The sequence below is a fragment of the Muscardinus avellanarius genome (assembly GCF_963383645.1).
Source record: "Muscardinus avellanarius genome assembly, chromosome: 20".
In the NCBI taxonomy this organism is placed as follows: Eukaryota; Metazoa; Chordata; class Mammalia; order Rodentia; family Gliridae; genus Muscardinus; species Muscardinus avellanarius.
In genome coordinates, this window is record NC_137806.1 from 26,044,267 (window position 1) to 26,068,072 (window position 23,806).

At 46.0% G+C, this 23,806-nt stretch overlaps 1 protein-coding gene across 1 annotated transcript; it reads right to left on the minus strand.

The window, feature by feature from the left end:
• Positions 1-6,670: 6,670 nt before the first annotated feature.
• Positions 6,671-7,120, minus strand: CALML3 (calmodulin like 3; the record flags this gene model as incomplete). Its single annotated transcript, XM_080717113.1, has 1 exon — positions 6,671-7,120. One exon carries the CDS (start codon positions 7,118-7,120, stop codon positions 6,671-6,673), a length of 450 nt encoding a protein of 149 aa, XP_080573239.1.
• Positions 7,121-23,806: the final 16,686 nt, after the last annotated feature.

Consider the following 23,806-nt stretch of genomic DNA (forward strand, 5'->3'; position numbering starts at 1 on the left):
ACACCAGAATTGTTAAAAGACTTTTCTTGCATAGCAGAGATGGAGTTTTCCTTCTCTTGCCTTTATTTACCCTTGGATCTTCTCTAGAGTCTACAGCATATGACTCCTGGCATTTTTTCATATGACATCAGAACTGGACTAGGAGAAAATACAATTCTGGACCAAGTCCCCAGCTACCCTGCTGGGCCTCATAGTAAGGAGACCGGCTGTGAAGACCTCTAACCTCTCCTTAGAGTAGATGGACCAGCTTTCTGGGGTTGCTGTAACAAAATACAACAGACCCGACTGCTTAAAAAGCAGAAATGGATTGCCTTACAGTTCTGAAGTCTGGAAGCCTGAGATCCAGGTTTTGGCAGGTTGGTCACTTTCAAGGGTTCTGAGGGAGAAGTTGCCCCAAGCGTTTCTTCTTGTTGTTTTACATTGTCTTCCGTGTGTGTGTGTGTGTGTGTGTGTGTGTGTGTGTGTGTGTCCATATTTCCCCTTCATAAGAGAATACCAGTCGTACTTGTTTAGGTTAATTCTAATGGTCTCATTTTTAGTTGAGCATCTCTGTAAAGACTGTATCTCCAAACAGAGTCATATTCTCTGGTATTTGTAGCTAGGATTCCAATGTATGGATTTTGTGTAGAAATAATTCAACCCCAAACAGGAGACATGTCCCTTTTGTGTGATTGCCCATTATGTGGACCTCCTTGGTGTGAGGTTGGGTGGGAGATACAGTCCTCATTCTGCTATAGAAGCTGAGAAGACCAAATACCTCCCCGCTGCTCAAAAACATCCAAAGACAAGGACTTCTACCCTATTTTGTCCAGACAGATGCACCTGCGTGGGACTGTAAGTTGATTAGGATCTGCTGTCACAGACATGGGCTGTTGCAGCATTCTCTCAAGCTCCTTGGACAGCAGCCTGGACACTCGCACCAACCTTCAGTGGAGCCAGGCAGATGAGATGGCCCACAGGAGAAGAGGGCAGCTAGAAAACCCTGACATGGTGGTGCTCATGGCTTCTGGGTTTCCCCAGCACTGATCTTGTCTCTAGGTCCTACCTGCCCTGACAAATTCTTTCTGGTGCTGTGTCCTGTTTCTGGGCTTTCCCCATGGAGGCCTCAGCTAAGATGTCCTTTCCAGCACTCACCAGCTCTATTACAAGGGCCACATTCAGTCTTAGGCAATTTGCTTTGAGGGCTTCTCTTTGGCACAGTGGGAAGGATGTATGACTACAAGATGTATGACTTTGGGGAGGCTATTTAAAACCTTAAAGTCCTAATCTTCCCTTTTCTAAAATGAGCTCGTAGAAGTAGCTGCCAGGTCAACTTGTTTTGAGGATTCAGTGCACAAATGCAACTTGTGGTAAGTGCTTCATGTCAGTGTGCCCCCAGAGAGGGTTCTATCATGGGAGATTGTCTATCATGGGAGATCTACAGACCAGAGTCTTCAAGGCAAACGGTGGGCTAAAGATGAGATCAGCTTGGCTAGTTTTAGAAGATGAGTTCCACCCACCAGCTGGTGAGACTGAATGTTATTAAACTTCTGAGGTGACTCCCCAGAGTTGAGCTTCTCTCCAAGTATAGAGGGTGGTCTTGGGGGCCAAGGAACAAGCTGGGCCCACCTGATATTTAGTCTCTAGGCCTTCCCTCTTTCTACAGCAAGTGTCCTGCTCCCTTCCCCTCCTTGGTAGTTCTGAGTGTACAGAAGGAAGCAAAGGACCTGGAAAGGATGCCTAGGGACTATCTCTTATTCCCATATGTGTTTCATCCTCTAGTTATGGAAACGCTTTCATAATTTCCAGAGGCCCTTCCCTTTCCTGCACATCTGAGAAGGTGCTCTAGCTCACCTAAGTAGCACCCAGAACCTAGCACCCAGCCTTGTGCCCAGTGGAAGGGGCTCAGGGAAGCTTTTCCAAGTGGCTCCAGACCCAGGTCCTTTGTCCAGTCCAGACTTCTATCTGAAGACCAGTTGCTATAGAAACAGACACCAAAAAATGCAAGATGTCAGGGAGATTGGCATAGGGGTCAAGACTGGACCTTTCTCAGAGAATTTTTGGTTTTGTCTTGTTTTATTTTTATTTATTTTTACATTTATTTTGCCTCAAAATAAATATAAGGAATACATTTTTATTTAGTTCAAAATACTCACTGCTTCTTTCTGCAAGGGGAAGTCTCATCCCATATGTGAGTTTTGATGTTCCTTGTCTCCAGCGGGAACTATGGGTCATTTTTAGCTGGCTGGTTCTGGGAGCCTTTGATCAGACCCCTGGAATCTGTAAGGATAAACAGGAGCCGGCGGGGCTGGGTAAAGTTGATTTAAAATTGGCAACCCGGGAGTCAGAGCATGCTTTATATAGTCTGGGAGTGCAGGAGCCACCAGTCCTGATTTATGAGGGAGCTCGGTGAAACCCGAGAGGTAATATTTATAAATTCCTTCCTCCAGAGATGCATGGAATGTTATCCAGCGCTGCAGATAGATAGCACCTTTTGGAGGGATGATGGGAGGTTGTTTGAATCCAATTATTCAATGACTGAAAAGGGGCCATGTTAATGTGGTACAACTTCTTCAAAATCTGGGCTGCAGAAGAGCACAGGGCTGGGTCCATCTCTTGCACTCTGCATATTAGGACCAGTTGTTAGCTCCTTCCTGCTGCCCCAGCCCCAGGACTGCCACCACCTTTTCTTGACAGGCAAGAGCTCACCCCCAATTATGGAGATCACATTTTGCAAATAAAAATATCTGTTCTCGCATCTGGGTACAGGACAGATTTTTTGGAGCTCTGGCTGCTGAGAGGAAGAAGGAAAAAAAAAAAAATCGAGCTCCTATAATTCCAGTACTTGAGAGGCTGAGACAGGAGGATTGTAGGTTCCAAGACAGCAATGTAGCTATATCCTCAGAAACTCTGTTTATTAAAAAAAAAAAAAAAAAAAAAAAAAAAAAAGGTTGTCTAGGCGTGGTGGTGCATGCTTGTAATCCCAGCATTCAGGAGGCTGAGATCGGAGTATCCTGGTTAGCAGACAGCCTTGGCTACTTAGTGAGGCCCTCTGCAACTTAGTGAGACCCTGTTTCAAAATAAAAAATAGGGCAGGGGGTGTAGCTCAGAGGTTGAATGGCCTGGGTTCCATCCTGAGACCCACAAAAAGGGGGGGCTGGTGTTGTAGTTCAAAGGTAGAATGCCCTTGGGTTCAATCTCCAGTAAAACACACACACACACACGCACACACACACACACATACACACACACACACAAGATAAAGCGTGTGCATGGTGGCAGTGGTGGAGGTGCTGGAAACACACACAGGTGTGCCCTTGGCAGCCTTGGATTCTGAGGCTGTTGTGTAACCGGATATTTTGTCCTGGGTAAATCGAGTCAGATTAAGTGACTCCCAGCTGTAGAGTTGGCAATGCTAGTGCGTGGCGAGAAGTTTGCACATACACTGTGGGTTATGGACCCAATGTCCAGTGCAGGAGACCCCAAGAACATCACGATCTCCTTCATGGCGAGGGAGGCAGAGTTAGCAAACCAGGGTGAGGCTGGAGGTTATACAGTTTAGTGTTGGAGCACTTTCCTAACAGGCCCTGGGTTCTATCCCCAATATACACAACACACACACACACACACACACACACACACACACACACACGTCTCTCTCTGGGCCTGGCATTTCTCGCCCCAAATCTAGTAATCGGGGAAAGGAGTTGAGCCCTGTGTCCAAGCAGGCAGCAGTTTACCTGAACGGCTGGCTCTGCTTCCATGACAAAGGATGACTGACGCAAGACATTTTTAAAGCATTCTGTGAGAGTAAATACCAAGGAGAGGGAGGAGCACATTCGGCTTTAAAGCCTGAGGCTGCTTGAGTTACCACGGTCCAGAGCATGAGCCCCGTGTATGAAGGATCCACCCCGCAGGGAGGGTCAGGGGCCTGCCAGCTCTCCTGAGAACAAGGGCGCCTCTCCATCTCACCTGCCAGCTCCTGCCTGAGTTCTGCATGGACGGCTCCTCAGGCCTGTACAATTCATGTCTGCCCAGTTCTGGGGGGTGGGAGCCGAGAAAAAGGAAAAGCTTTAGCTGAATTGCAGGAAGGCCGGGAAGGAAGCACAGAGATGCCTCCATCCCCTGCTAGCCAAGGCATTAGCAGCGTGAGGGGACCTGATACTTGCAAGTGCTCCGTTTGGCCCATCCCTCTAAAGCAGGGCATTCAAACCAAACCGCTCACAGGTCCAAAAGGCCACGGGTGACCTATGGAACTTAGGAGGTCCCCCTCGAGAAGATGCTCCGGCCTGAGCTGTGCTGGTTCTTTTAGGAGAGGTCTATTCCTTTTGGCAAATGGCTCTGAAATTCACATCGAAACATCACTCTTGCCTCGTCTTTCCTCTGCGCTCCAGCCAGGGGCTGCTCTCTGGTGACCTCTGGGTTCTCCATTCCAACACTTCTACTGCTTGTTCCCAAATCCTCACCAGGAGGTATTTAACCCTGACTCTCACGGGTGGCAGGAGGGTTAGTCAGACAGTGGAGCCCAAAAGCTCTCCTGTCCCCTCCCTTACAGCAGAGTTTGCAATTATACCAGCACCGCGGCCATTTCTCATATGTGATCCCACTGACTGTCCAGAGACCCCTCTGGAACCCAGTCCCAAAGAGGCACGAGAGAGCACGTCCCCTTTCTGGGGACTCCCAGATGATTATCACTGGAAGGGCTCCCTTGACCATGATAGTGTAAGTAGCTTTCTGTTATTAAGCACCAACTGCATGCCAGAGGTATGAACAGTATCGTTCCTAGTCCTCGCCAATGCTGGAGAGAGGCCCAGTGAGGATCATCACAGTACAGACGAAAGGAGCCAAGCGTGGCCGGGTAGCAGAGTGGTCGGGTACACAGGCTCACATCCAATCCCAGCTCTGCCGCTCACACGCCAGTGTGGGACACTACACTGATTTAAGTCCCGTGGACCTCAGTTTCTCACTTGTAAGACTGGAAAGTTACAAACAGCAGCTGCCCGGCAGGCTGGGAGTGAATGGCTATGCAGCCCGAGTCCTCACACCCAGGAGGGACAGCACTAGGGGCCTGTTATCACGGAGGGTCACAAGCATGCCACCCTGACAGTGACACTGTGAGCCAGAGTTGGAACCCCGGGCTGTCCAGCTTCACGACCCCTGTGCTTTGTTTACAGATGAGGACACACGGGGCTGGGGGCTGGGGTATCAGGGAGAGAGGGCCCCAGCCTCGTGCTCATCCCACAACTCAACTGCGTCTCCTTTTAGAATTAAAGTCACCGCTGATGAGGCCCTGTGGCCTCCGGATGCTCCAGTTCCAGTTCTGAGCGTGCTGGCATGGAAACGCCTCCCAGGTAGCATCCCTATCTCTGTGTCGTTTTCTAGCCCCAGGACCCTTCATGAGCACCAGAGTGACTTGAAGAAAGAGTTCATCAGAAATCATATTCCAAGAAAAAAAAAAAGAATTCCGATTCCACTGCAGTCTACATGCGACTCTTAAGATCTCTGTCTGAATCCTTCCTTCCTTCCTTCCTTCCTTCCTTCCTTCCTTCCTTCCTTCCTTCCTTCCTCTCTCTCTCCCTCCCTCTCTCCCTCCCTCCCTTCCTTTTTTGTGGTACTGAGGATGGAACTCAGGGGCTTCTCTACCTCCGGGCTATACTCCCAGACCTATTTTATACTTTATTTGGAAACAGGGTCTCTCACTAAGTTGCTGAGAGCCTCACTCAGTAGCTGAGGCTGGCTTCGAACCTGTGCGATCTTCCTGTCTCAGCCTCCCAAGTGCTGGGATTACACACATGCGCCACCACGCCTGGCTTTTTTTTTTTTTTAAGCAGCACTTTCTTACCAACTTCCCTATTATAGTCAAAGAAAGTATTCAAAATATACCATATGCAACCTTCTCTCTTTTTGCTACACCCACCAATACAGGAGTTCATTGCATTTCCAAAAATCACACGCAAAAGGAACGGAGATTCTTGCCTGGTTTATGCCCTGGCCATTTCATTTGGGACCAGAAACAAGGCAATAAAATAGGAACACGATCATATCTTATTTATTGGCCTGCTCTCCTCTCCCCTTCATGCAAATATCCCTCCTTCCGGAAGAATATCAACATGTTATAACTGACCCCGCTTTTATTCCCAGCCTTCAGAGATGAATCACAAGAGTTTTGGCAAAGACAAAATGGAACGACCGAGTATTTCTTTTTCTTTTTTTTTTTTTTTTGCAGAAGAGAAGTGGTGTTTTTCAGGAGGCACAATCACAGTCCCCATCGCCACCCCTCATTCCAAGGTCAAGAGGTTTGGAATCCAACATCAGTCGAAGTATTTAGTCCAACAGGCACCAGGCAAAGCCCTCAGGTTCTGGTGCTGGCTGCCCAGGGGGCTGTCAGATGTCACTGGCCATGCTGGTGGGTGGTAAAGTCAACAAAGCCCTTAGCGGTCCTTTGGAGGATCGTCCTGCAGAGGCAGGTCATTCTCGGTGGGAGGATTTAGTCAGCTGGGTTTGAAGCTACCCTGCATCCTGCAGCCCGAGCAGGTGGGTAGTTGGCAGAAAGGGAGATGCAGACAGAATTTGCTGTACCTTTGGATGGAGGAAGCTGGGGACTGGAGGAAGCCACTGGAGGCCTGAGTGAGGTTCTTCCTGCGCCAAGAAGTGGCCCCTGCCAAGCCAGGCCGGCAGCCCCGGCACGGCCTCACTTGGACACCAGCATGCGGACAAACTCCTCGTAGTTCACTTGCCCGTCTCCGTCCGTGTCCGCGGCCCGGATCATCTCCTCCACCTCCTCATCGCTCAGCTTCTCCCCAAGCCTGGTCATCACGTGCCGCAGCTCGGCGGCGCTGACATAACCGTTGCCATCCTTGTCGAACACCCGGAAGGCCTCCCGGATCTCCTCCTTGCTGTCGGTGTCTTTCATCTTCCTGGCCATCATGCCCAGGAATTCGGGGAAGTCCACCGTACCGTTCCCATCCCGGTCGATCTCATTCACCATGCCCTGGAGCTCAGCCTCGGTGGGGTTCTGGCCCAGGGACCGCATGACAGTGCCCAGCTCCTTGGTGGTGATACAGCCGTCCCCATCCTTGTCAAACAGAGAGAAGGCCTCCTTGAACTCCGCGATTTGCTCCTCGGTCAGCTGGCTGGCCATGCCGTCAGGGTGGGGATGGCGTGGCAGGGGTGGCGGGCCTGTCTCTGCTATGCAGCGCTGGCAGCAGGCTGGGATCCTCTTCCCAGCTCTGGAAGGACAGGTGGAGATCCAAGGGGCGGCTGGCTGGCTGGCTTTCTAGCCTCGGCTTGAATTGCTGGAGCTTAAGAAGCAGCAGGGTCCTCCCCCATCCCTAGCCCGGCAGGATTGGGCTGCCATTCCCAGACGCCCCCGCCCTGCGGTTGCCTGAAGGCCCTGTCCTGTTTAGACAGGAGGCCAGGAGCGCCAACCAGGCCGGCCTGCTAATTGAGCTGACGCCAGCCCCTGTGTGAAAGGCAGGCAGCTTTCTACCCTCACACCAGCGGGACCATAGGAGCCACTGCGAAGCCTGCCAGGTGCAGGCCAGCCTGGAGGGACTTAACCTGGGTTTTCTCTTTCTTGCATTTCCTCTTTTCCCTCTGCTTTCCCCATCATCCACCTGCCACTCAATCTCCCATCTCCAGTCAATCAAACAACCAGTCAGCACCCTCTTCCCTTAAGCTAAGCTAAAGAACTTTTTTTTTTTTTTTTGCATTACTGGGAATGGAATCCAAGGGTATTCTACCTCAGAGCTACATCTACAACCTTATTTTTTATTTATTTTCAAACAGGGTTTCACTAAGTTGTAAAAGGCCTCACTAAGTAGTAGCTGAGGCTGTCTGCAAACCACAAACCATGATCCTCCTGTCTCATCCTCCTGAATGCTAGGATTACAAGTGAAGGCGTTTTTTCTTTTTCTTCAGAATGAAAAGCAGAAGTATCAAAGCGTGGTGGTGCACACCTGTAATCCCAGCACTTGGGAAACTGAGACAGGAGAATCACAGATTTGAAGCCAGCTTCAGCAATATAGCGAAGCTCTCAACAACTGAATGAGACCCTGTTTGCAAATAAAAAAATAAAATGGGGCTGGTGATACAGCTCGGAGGTAGAACACCCCTGAGTTCACTCCCCAGTACACTACAAATACACACACACACACACACACACACACACACACACACACACTAAAGCAAAAGTTGTATTTACTGAAAGGGATTGTTCTTGTCTTTAGTTTCCAAAGCCTCAAGTATCTCAGGGTTTTCAGAGGACAAAGGCCTTTTCTCTGGGTAGAAGCAATGTTTTTTTTTTTTTTTTGTCTTTAGAATCAACAGGAATAAAAGGAATAAAGAAGGCTTCCCCCATCTCTTCACTCACTCATCCATGAGTACCTGTTGTGTATCTACAGTGCGCAGGTGCTGTTCCGGAAGCTGAGAAAACAGTGTGAACGAGGCAGGACACCTTGGTCCTTATGACTTTCATGGTTCATCTCTGAGACAGAGAGTTAGCAAATTGGCTAACAGAGAAGCCCATGAAGGATTTTTGTTAATTGCTCTAACGGAGAGGACCTGAGGAGGCCACCTCCATCACTCTAGTCAAGGACAGCCTGCCCCAAGAAAGGCTTTCGAGAGTTACCCTGGAGGCTAGGAGGTCTCAGGTAGGGCCGAGGGATGGAAAGATGACCAGCATAGCTACCGCGTAATGACGGACTGGAAGAAGGACACATGAGGGCAACCTAGCAGGACTTAGGGACAAATTTACATCCTACTTTCCAACCCGTGGACGCCCCTGGAAACTCTCCACAAGGGCTCATCTGGGTCGGGTGGAGGAACTAAAGCCTGAGACAAGGTGTCTTCCAGAGGAGACTGCCTGAGGAAGGATCCTGGGTCTTCACCAGGCACAGACTCAGCTCCCCACCTCAGGGGCAGAGACTGGGGGGAAAGACCACTCTAGAGGCAGCAGAGATTGCCCTGTCTGTGGGAATCCGGGAAAATCTCATCTGGGAGATAAATGTACAACTCATTTTTTACTATGTTGCTGGATATTCAGGAATGAGGGTCAGGGGTCAATGTTGGGGAAAATTGTAGCTATAAGAACCTAGGAGCCAGGCGTGGTGGCACACGCTTGTATTCCCAGCATTTGAGAGGCTGGGACAGGAGGATCGCAGTTCATGAACAGGCTCAGGTACTTAGTGAGGCCCTTTGCAACTCAGTGAGACCCTGTTTCAAAATAAAGAATAAAAATGGGGCTAGGGGTGTAGCACAGAGGTAGAATGCCATGGGTTCCACTCCCAGTACCGAAAAAAAAAAAAAGAAAAGAAAAAGAAAAAGGAAAAGAAAAAAGAAATAAAAATCCTAGACTTACTGAGGAGGGAACATGGCAGGATAGTGGCTTAGATACTCATCTTTTCCATCTCTGAATTTCCGTCCTTTCTTCGTTCAAGTAATAGAAACACCAACTTTCTTTGTTCAAGTTGGCTGAAACTCTGCTCTTAATTTTCTAGAGGAAGTTCATGGTGTAGAGAAAATAGAAGTTACCTGCAAAACAATTTTCTTTCTGCCTGAAAGTTCCCGCAAAGTCCAGCCCCTTAGAGTTTGTGCAGGAGGAAAAAAGAAAGACGTTTGTCATGAGAGAAATGAAGGTTGGAGAATCTTGAGAAAGGAGGATCCCAGGGCATCAGGACCAAGGGACAGGGTGACCATGGAGACAGAGGGATAGAATGTAGGAGATGAGAAGATGATAGGAATCGCAGAGGCCACTGTGTGTACAACTGCCTTAATGACCAGAGGCCCCCCCAAATGGAGGGTCGAGAGGAGGTGCTGGTTAGGAATCCCTGAGATCAAGGTTTTCCTCCATATTGATAGTAAAGGTGCTAATTCTTTTTAAAAAATCTGTTGAGAGATAATAATGAGGTACAATTTTTATTGGAACGTCAAATTGTCTTTACAGGTATTGCTCAGCTCATGATGGGACTTAAAAATAAAATAACAGATGGCTTTTCTCCCGGTAGATCCATCCCTTGTCTAATATTCTGGGGAGACCCTTACCTGTCTTTTGTAGTGGGGAGTTCCAGGCAAATGCTACAGACATGGTTTTCCCAGACTCACCCATTTAAAAGTTTAGCTGGGACAGGACAATGTTGCCTGAAGCCTAGGTATTAGAATTCTGATCCTAAAATCTCTTAAAAATATTTAAATTACTCTGTCCTAAATCAAACAAATAGGACATTGGCTATAAATGCCTTGTCTTTCATCTATAACATAAAATAATATATAGCACTTAAAATGAGAGTATAGATATGAACAAGTGTTCACAGTAAATTAAAAAAAAAGATATAATCCTGTGGTGAAGGAGTTCATGTGTGTATAAATATACATATATACATATATGTGTGTATATATACATATATATACATATGTGTGTGTATATATGCATATACATATAAATATATACACGTATATACATATATACATATATATGTGTATATATACATATACATATACACACACACACACACACACACACACACACACACACACACATATATATATATGGAGAGAGAGAGAAAGAGAGAGAGAGAGAGAGAGGGAGATTAAATGCATTCACATAGAAAAACTTGGACAATCAATACCAAGATCTAAATAGTGAAAACGTTGGGTGAAATGATTCTCAGAGCTTCTAACTTCCTTATAGAAATAGTATCTTTGCACATTTAAAAATGTTCTTCGCGCGCTTGGGAGGCAGAGACAGGAGGATCGCGCAGGTTCGAAGCCAGCCGCGCGCGCTGGCTTAGGAGACCCTGTTTCCAAAAAAAAATGTAAAAATAGGTTTGGGAGTGTAGCCCGGAAGTAGAAGGGCTTCCAGGAACCCCAGTACCACCAAAAAAAAAAAAAAAAATGTTCTTCGTCAGGCGTGGTGGCGCACGCTTATAATCCCAGCGCTTGGGAGGCTGAGACAGGAGGATCGCACAGGTTCGAAGCCAGCCTCAGCTACTTAGTGAGGCTCTCAGCAATTTAGTGAGACCCTGTTTCCAAATAAAATAGAAAATAGGTCTGGGAGTGTAGCTCGGAGGTAGAAAGCCCTTGGGTTCCACCCTCAGTACCACAAAAATAAAATAAAATAAAATAAAATAAAATAAAATAAAATAAAATAAAATAAAAGTGTTCTTCGTGTGTTACTTCTTTTGTCAGGAGAAATGAACAGTGATTCAAAACTCATAAACTACACCCTTTACTGAACTCCCAAAATGCTTTTCTTCGTCTGAGGTTAATCAAGTATGTAGAGAACTTGGTAACACGGCCAACTTTCCATCCCTCAGGGATATGAGACTACGGTAAGCACAGTTTTTATTATGTAGAAGAAAGCAGAAAAATGAATAGCCAGTAGACTCCCACACCTCCAATTTGATGGCCAGAGCAGTAGTCTGATAGGAAAATGATTGCTAAACATTTTTCCTCCTCCCATATCCCCTACCTGGCTGCGGGAGAGGCATATTCATTAAATAACACGAGGGCAGTAGCAGGGGCCAGGAGGACTAGCTGCACGTGGCATGTGGCCAACAGCCTCCTGGAGAACCAAGCGCTGACATCGTTGGGAAAGCCATGACTGAGCCAGTCCCAGGACAGACGAGCACTCAGGCTGGACCGGAATAGGATCATCCCTCCTGCCCACTTCCCCTAGGACTAGGAGAAGTCAACAGATAGCTGCTGGTTTCTGGGTCATGGCTTTGTGGCTCAGACACTAAGCCTTTCTTTGCCTACATGTGTTTTTCCAAAAGACACATTGAAAGAGAACTGGTTGAGGGTTTTCAACAGAGTTGCTTAGTACACATGACTCACAAAGGGCTACCTTGTGATGGACCAAATTATTGCAACTCACAAGTTGGGAAACTGTGGCAGAGGGATTGATTCTTACTTCATGGCTTAATTCTCTCTCCCCATGGCCTCTCAGCCCATACACAGATTCTTTTTCCTACAGAAAACAAATATATATATTTCTGTGTGTGAGTGTATGTATGCATATGTGTGTGTGTGTGTGTGTGTGTGTGTGTGTGTGTGTATATGTATATATGGAGAGAGAGACCTGAGGGAATATTATATATATTCTTACTATATATAACATATAGTATATAATACATTTGCTATAGGAATATATGTGTGTGTATATATATGCATATTTTACAGGAATATGTAATGTTCCTTTTCTTATGAAAATGAATTACTGCACTAGAATATTCCAAGGGCCCATTTAAACATTTAAAAGTTATTGAAAGCTGGGTGTGGTGGCGCATGCTTGTAATCCCAGTACTTGGGAGGCTGAGACAAGAGGATTGCAGGTTTGTGGCCAGCCTCAGCTACTTAGTGAGGCCCTCTGCAACTTAGTGAGATCTTGTTTCAAAATAAAGAATAGAAAATAGGGTTGAGGGTGTACATAGGAGGTAGAATGCCCTTGGGTTCCATTCCCTGGAACCTCAAAAAAAAAGTTATTGAAAACTTCCAAGAGCTATGTCTATGTAGGGTAGACATAGCAGTATTTACTGTATTTGAAATTAAAAGACCAAGTACTGTGTGAAGGTATGCCATTGTCAATATGATCTGCATTATGATGTGAAACTATAATGCACCAATTAAATATATATATATATATATATATATATATATATATATATATGAGAAATGTTGAAATGTTTCAAACTTTAAATACTCATAACTTTAAAAAATATAAAAACCTTGCTCACATAAATAACATATTTTTATGAGCAAACAATTATATTTTCCAAGATGAGGAACAGGGAGAAGACTGGCATTCTAAAAAGCCATTTCAGAAATCCCTTTAATGTCTGATTTTATAGAAGCAGATGAGCATCTGGGCTCAATCTGTGGCAAAATGCTGTTTTGAAAAAAATTTCTTAGCCAGCTTCACATAGAGGGGAGAGGGGGGAGCATGAACTGCTCCATCTAACCATCTCAGTTTCCCAAGAGGCAAGGTTGTTTCTGACTTTTCTTGTCAAGCAGACACCAACCAGTATTTATTTTTTTTTAGACTGGGTTGAACCCAGGGGCATTCTACCTCTGAGCTACACCCCCCATCCTTTCATTTTTTATTTTGAAACAGGGTCTTGCTAAATTGCTAAGGGTTTCTCTAAGGTGCCTACGCTGGCCTTGAACCTGTGATCTTCCTATCTTAGCCTCCCAAATCCTGGGATTACAGGGGTGTGACACCACGCCTTGGCTATGAATCAGTGTTTGCCTAATGAACAGAGCACAAGCAGGTCATGTTGTCATCCAGGAGCAACTTTGATGCTCCACCTTCGCGAGGATTACTGGAGCCTTAACGTCCTTCAAGTTGTGGTTCCAAGAACTACATTGGGTGCCTCAAACGGTCTTTGCCCAAATGCCCATTCGATTCACCGTGTGCTTTCTGTTATTACTGAAACAGTAGGCACGAGTTTGCCATGTGGTCCTGGTGACAACTGACCTCTCTGTGGGCCTTTGGGAGCAGCTGCTACAGTTGCTGTGCGCCTGTGCACACCAGCCGGGAGGCTTTTCTTGTTCTGCACCTCTGCAGGGATGCGAGGAAGTCTCCTCACCCACAACACACACTATTTGTGCAGCCCAGATCCCAGGAGGCATAGACTCTTGACTTCCTACAAACCCCGTGGTCCTGTGGCATTGTTATCTGCCCCGTTCGTTATTATGGTTCCTACCCAGGGAATCTGACACAAGTTCTCTAAGGAAAGGACAGGCACAATTGAAGCGTCAACAGAACTCAGGACAAGGTAGGACTCTTCTCCTCAGTAAAGGTTTCATTTTGCAAGAGGCTCCCAAGCACAAAGCTGATTTTGAAAGCCAGGCATTGTGACATATGTCTGTAATCCTAGTACTTGGGAGGCTAAGACGGGAGGATTGCAGGTTCAAGGGTATCCTCAGCAACACACCAATACTCTCAGCAACCTAGCTAGTCCCTGTTTCAACATTTTTTTTTCCGATGGTACTGGGGATGGAACCTTAAGGCATTCTACCTCTGGTCTACACTCCCAGACCGATTAAAAAAATTTTTTTAAATTTGGAAACAGGGTCTCACTAAGTTTCTGTGAACCTCACTAAGTAGCTGAGGCTGGCTTCGCACCTGTGCGATACTTCTGTTTCAGCCTCCCAAGTCCTGGGATTACAAGCATGCACCACCATGCCCGGCTCATCAAAAATATTTTATCAGACCCTTTCCACTGTGATCACACTACACGCCTGCCAGAAATGGCTAGACATGTCTGAATTTTCATGGGGAGGAACACAGTTTATGATGTCAATCTGGAACACTTGCTTTGCACACTCTAAGAAGGATGCACAATCAGGTAGACAAAAAAAAAAAAAAAAAGATGAAGAAGCCAGGCGTGGTGGCTCATGCTTGTAATCCCAGCATTCGGGAGGCTGAGATAGGAGGATTACGGTTCATGGACAGCCTCAGCTACTATTTAGTGAGGCCCTTTGCAACTCAGTGAGACTCTGTTTCAACATAAAGAATAAAAAATAGGGCAGAGGGTGTAGCTCGGAGGTTGAATGCCCCTAAGTTCCATCCTCAGACCCGCAAAATAAATAAATAAATAAATAAATAAATAAATAAATAGATGAAAGACATATTGGTGAGATATGGAAGATGGTGATCAGACTTGTATGGGGGTAGCATGGCACCATGATGTGCCCATAGTATTAACCAGCTGCTTCTGTTTCTTCTTGCTTTCTGAGGCCAGGATTGGCCCAATAATAAATATGTCTTGCTCTATATTGGAGCAAAACAACACTGTCTGTCATCTTGCTGCTAGAAGATGGTCTCCTCAATATGGTGGGGGAGGAAATTTCAGTGAAAACCAGTGGTCTTGGGTCTTTTTTTCCCCCTACATTGTCTCAAAAGACTGCTCCAGATTACTTGTGTGGCCCAACTCTTTGGGCGGCTTTTGGCCATCCTGGGGTGAATCAGGATTTCTCCAGGGCTCAGTCCTGAGCCAAAATGGAGTTCAAGTCCAGGGAGATCATTGATCTGGAATAGAGCTGTGATTGGCATTGTTGATGGCTTATAAATAGCCAGGTAGAGACTTGTTTTGGAGGTCGGTGTATGAGAATGACTTTTTCAAAGCTTGTAGGCCTTCTGCCTGGCCATAAATCAAAGGGTGGTTTGCTGGTGTGTTTGAGGACCCGCCTATAGCACAAAGTGCTGAGGATGACAACTGGGTTGTGTCGAGTTTCTGGCTCATGGTGGATTGACGTTGTCCTCACATGGGTACCATCGTTTTCTCCAGCAGACTGGTTTGCGAGGTCAGCCTCGGGCTGCCCCGCCCTCTGCTGAGGCTGCCTTCTCAGCACAATCCAGGTCTTTAGTTGCTTTGCCCGCTGAGGTCAGGTCCTGGGCATCTCTGAGCATCTCATTTCAGGGCGGTATAAGAGAGAGGCCCGTGCTTAACCCCGAAGAGCACACTCAATGCAATCAGGAGTAAATGATTACCCTCTCCCCCCAAAAGCAAATGAGACGTAGAGGCATATGAAAACAGTAGAATAAGTACAAATCTATTCTCAGACTTTTTATTTACCAAGGAAAAGGCAGTTTCTAATGATGTGTGCTGGAGTCGGAACTTTCCCAGGTAGCTTGCCATGAGTTCCCCCCTTTCCCTCTCTTGTGTTTGCGGGTGAGTAGCAACAGGTAAAGAAAAGGCAGGGAGAGGAGGTGAGGAAAGAGGAGAGAGAGGTGGCTGGTCCTGGGAATCCTTTGTAGGTCAGATCCACCACCAGCCTTTCAAACTAGATTTTGGTGTTTTTAAGAAAAAGGACCAAAAAAATGGGATTGATGTTACTGAAGGGCTGGGACCACATGCTCCAAATGTCTTTCAACCAAGATACAGTTATCAGATCAGCCAAGCAGGATCATTTGTACTTTAGGCCCCCTTAAACACGGGTTAGATAATTGTCTCCAAGAGAACATGCTGATCCTCCCGGAGGCATATGGGGCTCACTAAAAGGCAGGAAGAGCTTTTGTTCCAAGTTTCAAGCCTTTGAAGTTTATGACTGTGATGAAAGCCTTAGCATTTAGTATAAGAAGGTGCGTTTGTCTGTGTGCATGTGTGCCCACGTGTGTGTGTGTGTGTGTGTGTGTGTGTGTGTGTGTGTGTGTGTGTGAGCTGTGCGTGTGTGTGTGTGTGAGCTGTGCATGTATGCCTCCAGCCTCTGTGTAAGATTGTGCTGCCTGCTGGTGAGTGTGGGAGATGTGGATAAAGCAGGAGGATTTAGGGCATGAACTCAGCCTCTCGTGAAGGGATTTGAAGGAGGCAAGGATTTAGCACAGCGCAGCTCCTATTCTACCAGCATCCACTGAAGTCATTTGCTCCAGTGGTTTTAAAGCATGCTCTTTGGAAGCATGGGATCCTGCAGGCATTCTTCAAGGGGTCTACGGGGGCAAGAGAAGGTGAAGGGTAGGGGCCAAGGGTGCTCGGCTTTCTTCTCCCCACTGCCTACCACTCGAGCGCTGCTCTTCACTACTTCATTTGTAGGAGGTAAGTTGCAACTCTCGGAGCTCAGAGTCCTCATCTGTGCAGTGGATGGGATAGCTCATTCAGATGATAGGGTAACATGAACCAAGTCACAAAGAGGCCCAGAAGAACAGTTGGGCTATTCATATAATCAGAGCTCAAGGAATATTCATGATCTTATAGTGCTAGTGATACTTTAATGTAAATAGTCCCATGGGGTCTTATTCTGGTGACCGATGGTTTCTCGAAGGACTCACCTCCGAATGCTATCGCGTAGAGGATTAAGGTGCTAGCCTATGAATTTTGTAGGGGATACGATTCAGTCCACACACCCACACAAAACCCCTTAGCACTTCTGCAAACCTGCTTCAACTTCTTTATACTTTTATTGGTGCAATTTAGTCTCACATCATCATGTGGTTCAGAGTGATAGAAACATACATGTACACAGCACTTGGTGGGCTTCTCTTTGGCTCCCTCCCCATTACTCTCCTCTTCTTCATACAGGGTATTGAGATTGGCATTGGTATTCTCACATATGTATACAACATCCATGGCAGTGATTCCTTCATTAATCCTTCCTCTTCTCCATCCCCTAGCCCACTTCCCTGGCTCCACTGCAGTTTCTCCTCCATTCTCTAGAGTCTCTCTTGTATCCCAATTATTCCCTACCTTCCACATATGAGATAAAACATATGAGCTTTCACTTTCTGTGACCAGATAATCTTACTTAACATAATGTTCTTCAAGTCAATACATTTTCCTGAAAATTACACAATTTTGTTTTTTATTGCTGAGTAAAACTCTATTGTATATATATCCCATAAATCTGTGATCCATTATCCATTCATCTGTTGATGGACACTTAGATTGGTTCCATACCTTGGCTATTGTCAATCACTTCTACATCTGCAGAAGGAAGAGAGCAGTCTCTGTCCTCATCTCTGAAGGCATATGGAGGTGATTGAAAGGGCCCCACCCGAGACCGAGCATTGCAGGCTGACGAGAGGCCAAGTTTGATGATTCAGAAAAGGGATGCCCCTGGGTAAGGTGGCAGCTACTCAAGAGTTGAAAGGGCAGAGGGTGTGAGGTTGTGTGGCTCAAGAGAACACAGTGAAGAAGCAGGGCAACAACACTCCCGAAAATAATTTGAGAGAACCTGGGGGTTTGAGCATTTTGCTTCTCAGTTTGGTCAGGAACAGTCCATGTTGAGCACTGGTTGCACAGAAAGCTCAATGAATGAGAGATGAATAAAACATGATAAAGTATTCAATAATTTCAGTGCTTGAGATGCTGAGATGGGAGGATCACAGGTTAGGGGACAGCTTCAGCAACTTAGTGAGACCCTCAACGACTTTGTGAGACCCTGTTGCAAAATAGAGAGTAAAATAGGGCTGTGGTAAAACAGTTTAGCAGCAGAACATCCATGGGTTCAATACTCTGTACCACAAAAGAAGGAGGAGAAGGAGAAGAAGAATATGGAGAAGGAGAAGGTGGAGAAGAAGGAGAAGGAGGAGGAGGAGGAGGAGGAGGAGGAGGAGGAGGAGGAGGAGGGAAAGGGGAAGGAGGAGAAAGAGAAGGAAAAGAAGAAGGAGAAGGAGGAGAAGGAGGAGAAGGAGGAGAAGGAGGAGAAGGAGGAGAAGGAGGAGGAGGAGAAGGAGAAGGAGAAGGAGAAGGAGAAGGAGAAGGAGAAGGAGAAGGAGAAGGAGAAGAGAAAGAAGGGAGTGGAGAAGGTGAAGAGTAAAAGCTCCTCAGAAGAGAGCTGCTTATATTGTCTAGTGCAACTTAGCTGTGTCTTGAGAGAGTTCTGAGGAAACATTGGTCTGAATGAGGAAAGAAGAGAAGTCACACTGCTTCTCTGGGAAGAGGCAGTAACTGCAGTGAGAGTTCTTGTTAAAGGAGACCTCATCAGAAACTCCTCTGAGATGGTTCAGACACAGACCCAAGGCAGCCAAATTCTTGAAAATAAAAGGTTTGGGGTGTTTCTCAGATCAATGGAAAAAGTTAATTTTGTTTAACAGAACAGATCAGAAGCATAAAAGAGAACTTGAAATGTCAGATCTCTGCATTTTACACATTCCTTCCGGCATTCACTCACTCATGCCTTTGTTATCATTCATCAGATTAATGGATACTTTGAGTTCCTGGTTCCATCTTCATTCCTGGCCGGGGACATCATGATGGTTTTAACAAAGTTCCTGCTGTCCAGGAGCTCAGGGGCTAGCTGCATTCATTATGAACAAATATACTGGGTTCAGAAGGTGAGTGACTGTCCCTATCAGGAAAGGCTGTCCTCAGGGAGAACCCTTATTTGAGCTCCATGAAGATCTTAATGGACCAGAATTTGCAGGGTCTCCATCTAATCAAGTGGAATGCTATGCTGGAATCTTGCCTATCTCTGCTGTGAGCTCTACCCGTGATGGGTGAAGGCCATGGTAGTCTTTCCTTTGAGGAGGGAAGGCTTGAGAGAGATTCTGGCACCATTTTTATGTGAGATGGGCATAGACAATGTACCACAGGGAAAGGATGGGTTTGAGATCATCATGCCGCCTGCCCCAACCCTTTCCGTTTCCTTTCATTAAATGAAGAGAGACTTGCAAATCTGTGAATCCTCTACATGTAAAATAAACTTTGAGGAAGGAATTTCGCGTGTATCTTATGAAACAATATTATAACTTGAGGAAACGGACAACAATGACCATGAATCAAAATATTTACAATGGATTTAAAGGACTCACGTTGTAAAAGATTATTTCACTGTAAATGATAACAGCTTGGAGTGTGCTCAGAAAAGGAAAACGGACTTATATAAATTACAGGATTTATGGGGAAGAAAAAAAGAGAGTGCATGGTACATAAAACAAAACATCTTTCTGCTCATGTAATAGTCACCGAATCGAGCCCATGTATGGGGACGAGGGGAGAGTGGTATGGTGTTAGTGAGAGTATAGCAAATTCCCACCAGAATAAAAAGGTTATTAAAACCATAATAAAAAGGAAGACCAAGGAAGGAGCAAAGCTTGACTGTCTTTTCAAGATGCCAGAAAGTGGTCAGACATGATTTTTGAGCAAATGGAGAACAGTTGTTAAGAAGAGTAAGGCTACAGAACTTTAAGAATCAAATCATTATTTCTGCATATTTAACAGAGAGCATATTAGAAAACCAAGGTGAAGAAATTGGAATAAAATAGGGGAAAAATTAAAGCTCAAATGAAGAGATCTTTAACCCAGCAAAGGCTAAGTTATGAAGGAAGAGGAAAGGCCCAACAAGAACCAGAGGGCAGGTAGTCACAGAATGTTCCCGAAGATAAGAAGATAACAGTAAAATTAAATAAATATCAACTGATTAAGGTTTTGCTGAAAGGACATTTCAAATAATAGAGTTTTTGGTGAAGTTGTGGCCAAGAATTACACAGAAATGTGTTCAGAACCTTCTGTGTACCAAGTATCTTAATCAGAGGACCGAATTTAAATTTTAAGGTGGACTCTAAGCTGGACATGGTGTCACATGACTGTAATTCTAGTACTTGGGAGGATGAGAAAGGAAGATCACAGATTTGAGGCCACCCTCAGCAACTTATCGAGATCCTATCGTAAAATAAAATATAAAAAGGGCTGGAGGTGTAGTTCAGAGGTAAAGTGCCCCTGGGTTCAATCTCTAGTACCAACGCAAAACAAAACAAAACAAAAACTGACTGCACAGTTAAGTGTGTGGTCAAAGAAACATAATGGATGAGAGGCAGAGCTGAGATTGCATTGCCACTACCTCCTGGCACATCCTGTAATCATACTATCACTCCACAGCCACCTCTGATGGGGCCCTGATCAGCGCCAAGGCCCTGATTAAAGCTATGAATATGCTTTCACTACTGTATTCATGAGGAAATGGCAGTGTGCTGCGCTTCTGGGCAAGAAAGCCTCCCTGCCAAATCTTATCAAAATCTCCAAGTGTTTCTTTGTCTCTCTGCTATATCTTAGGAAGGAAGCTGAACTTATCAGATAATGAATGGGTTCTCTGATGCTGTGGATAGGGGACCCGGCTTCGGCTTCGGAGGAAGACAAACCTAGGTTTAAATTCCTGGCCCTTCCATGAACTAGTTTTGTGGCATCACTAAGCCTTGATTGCTTCATCTGTAAAATTAGAATAACTAGGGTGGACACAATGAGATCATGCAGAAAGCCCTTAGCACAGCACCTGGCACATAGCAACGCATAATACTATCACCTCTCTTTTAGGTAGTTGGGGTAGCAGTGGTAGTTGAGGTCAGGAGGTATCGTCAGGCTGGAATGGATATTTAAGCAAAGGATGGAGCTGGTGGCAGCTGGCACTATTGAACAGTGTTGCAAAAGGTTTCCAGAAATACCCTGCAAATGGTTGGCATAGACACCAGGGTCCATGCCATGTAAGGTACAGAGTTTTTCTATGACTAGAAGACCTCAGGAAGCAGTATCAAGATGCTATCATCACTTAACTTATTGTGAGCAAGTTACAACAGATATGAAGTTCCAGAAGAGAGAAGAGTAACCCCACAAAAAGGCAAAATTGCTGCAATTCTGAGAAACTCATAGTTGGCTGCGTGAGATTGTGGGGAAGACAGGGAAGGACAGGTATGGTAGCAGAGATAGGGCTTTGTCTTAGCTTTTTTATTTTTTTATCACTGTGGCCAAAACACAAGAGTAGAACAAGTTAGAGGTAGAAAGGGTTTATTTGGGCTGACGGTTTTAGAGGTCCAGTCCAGGGTTCGCTGGCCTCAAGGTAGAAACATCTTGGTGGCAGGATGTGGTGGAGGAAAAACCGTTCAAGTCATGGCAGCCAGAAGCAGAGAGGGCCAGAGTTGGGAACAAGGTCAGAGATAGTCTTCAAGGCCATGACCCCAGTGACCCACATTCTCTAGCTATGTCCCACCTCTGAACCTGCACTAGGGAGCAGGCTTTCAAAATGCAAGATTTTGGGGGACATTTCAAATCTAAACCATAAAAGGTTTGGGGGGAGTCTTATCATGAGGGAAGAGAAAAGAGGACACAAAATCAACCATGCCATTGAGACTTCAGATTCTCAAGACAGAAGAATACAATTCTGTAGAGCCTCTCTACAGAAGAAAAGAAGAGAAAGGAAGAGAAGAGAAAGAGAGAGGATTGAGAGAGAGAGAAAGAGAGAACAGACTAAGACGGGAGGCATGATGGACATTTAGATTTGTGAAAAAGTAGTGTACCATTATTGGGAAAATTTTAGTGGTGGATAAAAATAGCAAACGTGTGCCCGTCTTTTATAATTAAACGTGTATCTAACACGAGGGAGATCTAAGAACAATCTGAAAAAGGCCTATAGTTTTTGGAAGTTAGAAGGTTAAAAAACTGAGAAGCGTGGTGATCAAAATTGGGAATAATAAGAAGTAGGTGTGAACAAGCAAGGGACCAAAGAATGTGTCATCTGGCTTGGAACAGGAGTCATAGACACAAGAGAAAGTACTGACACCCATAGGTCAGTCAGAATGTGATGAGTGTCAAGCAACTCACACCACACATATCTTAATTTTAATCCAGTTTCCCAAGCAGGTTTCTTCTCTGTTCCTGTTTCTTGGTCTTTGAAATGGGGTTAACCATGATAATCATCCTGGAAGTGGCTGCCTTTAGAAGAGAACAGAGTCATTAACAGATGGAATTAAGCATGTCCACATAAAATGAGGAGCTATCTGGAAGGCACATGACTTCCCTTCACCCCAATCATTGCACAGTAAGAAAATATTCAAAGACAAAAGACAGAACTGAGGTTCATCTTACACCTGGATCCAGCACCTGTCACCTGGAAGCAAAAGCCCCCCATCTTGCTGTGTGAATCTTCACTGCTGCTCAACCTGGAAGCCCAGGATCAGCCCCACAGAGGTCAGGTGCATCCAGGCTCCAAGGCTGTGGCATCTCACAAAGGGGAGCTTCTGCTAGGAACGTGGTGAGGGTGGTCAGTTTCCTTGACCCCTTAAAGCATCACCTGTGGTAAGACCAGCCTTGAGCGATTCAAAGGATTGCAAGAATGTACATCCCTCAGGGGCACCTTCATGCATACTTTACAGGTGGATTTGGCCTCTACTGTGTGATGAGAAGCACATGCTGTCCACCAACAAGTCTGGTCAGGAACATAGACGGGAACCCAGAAACCCATCCACAGGATGTGGTAAAGCTGCCAGGTCAGGTACAAAATGCTGTGGGTGGGTGATGATGCTGGTGAAGGAGGCAGGAAGGGACCAACCTACAGGGTTGGGGGACAGGTGGATGGAGTTGCTTCCGGGGACTGCTTGCATCTGAATGTGTATAGGAAAGGAAGCAGAAAATGGCCAGAAAAAAATGGTTTGGAAGTGGGAGTGAAGTTTCAGTCCTATCCACTGGGAAAAAAGGGTGTGGAATGGCAGTAGGGAGAGGGCAGGTGATGAAGGGTTTGGGTCTGAAGGCAGCAGGTGTTTTCTGGAGGTGAGCTTCCTCCCCTCACCCCCCAGGCCATTGTGGGTTCTACCTCTGAGAGTTGTTCTCTTGTTGGAACACATCTTGGCCCTACTTCATTCAACATAGACATGGGGCCAGACCTGCTAGCAAATCCATGTACTGGTTCTAGGATGCCTTGAGAGGAATCTTTAAGGGCAGGATTCATCCTGTTTTATTTTCCCTTTCTCTGGGGCAGCCTATCTCCCCCACTGTAAATAGCTTTGCCCAGGGTAGATGGTGCCAACTTGGTATTGCCTAGACCTGTCCTGGTTTGGGTGCCCCATGGGGCAGGCAGGGAGCTGCCCAAGGAGGGACTGCTGGATGGGCATGACTCCTGCTGAACAGGTTTGCTGTGGCAACAGCTATTGAGAGGTGGTGACATACCTTGCATAAGTCTCACCATCCCCTGGAACTGTAGAGAATGCTCCTGATAAACTCCAGGTGTTCCCTAGAAGTTGCCCCCCCTCAGGGAATGGGACACCATTATGGTGTCATTGAAGTCCCACCCAGTAGGACTGAGCTGTTATCAGGTTTCAGGGAGCAAGTGCTGTCCTTTCAGGTCTCTGTGCTCCCACTTGTGAAGCCAGTGTTCTTCCTGTCTATACCAAGCTAACATCTTCAAGACAAGAGGAGAGCAAGTGCCCCACGAAAAGAAACACCATCGGTGCCAGCCCCATCCTCTAGTGTGAGTCCCACAGTTATAAACAGCGTGGTCTCCTTTCTTCTCTGACCACACACATCACAGTCTTTCTCACTTTCCTGGCCCTGTACCAGGCCCAAGCATCATTGTTCCCTTGTTTCATACCATCTGTGTTATAAAAAGCCAGAGATAGGTGGGAATAAAT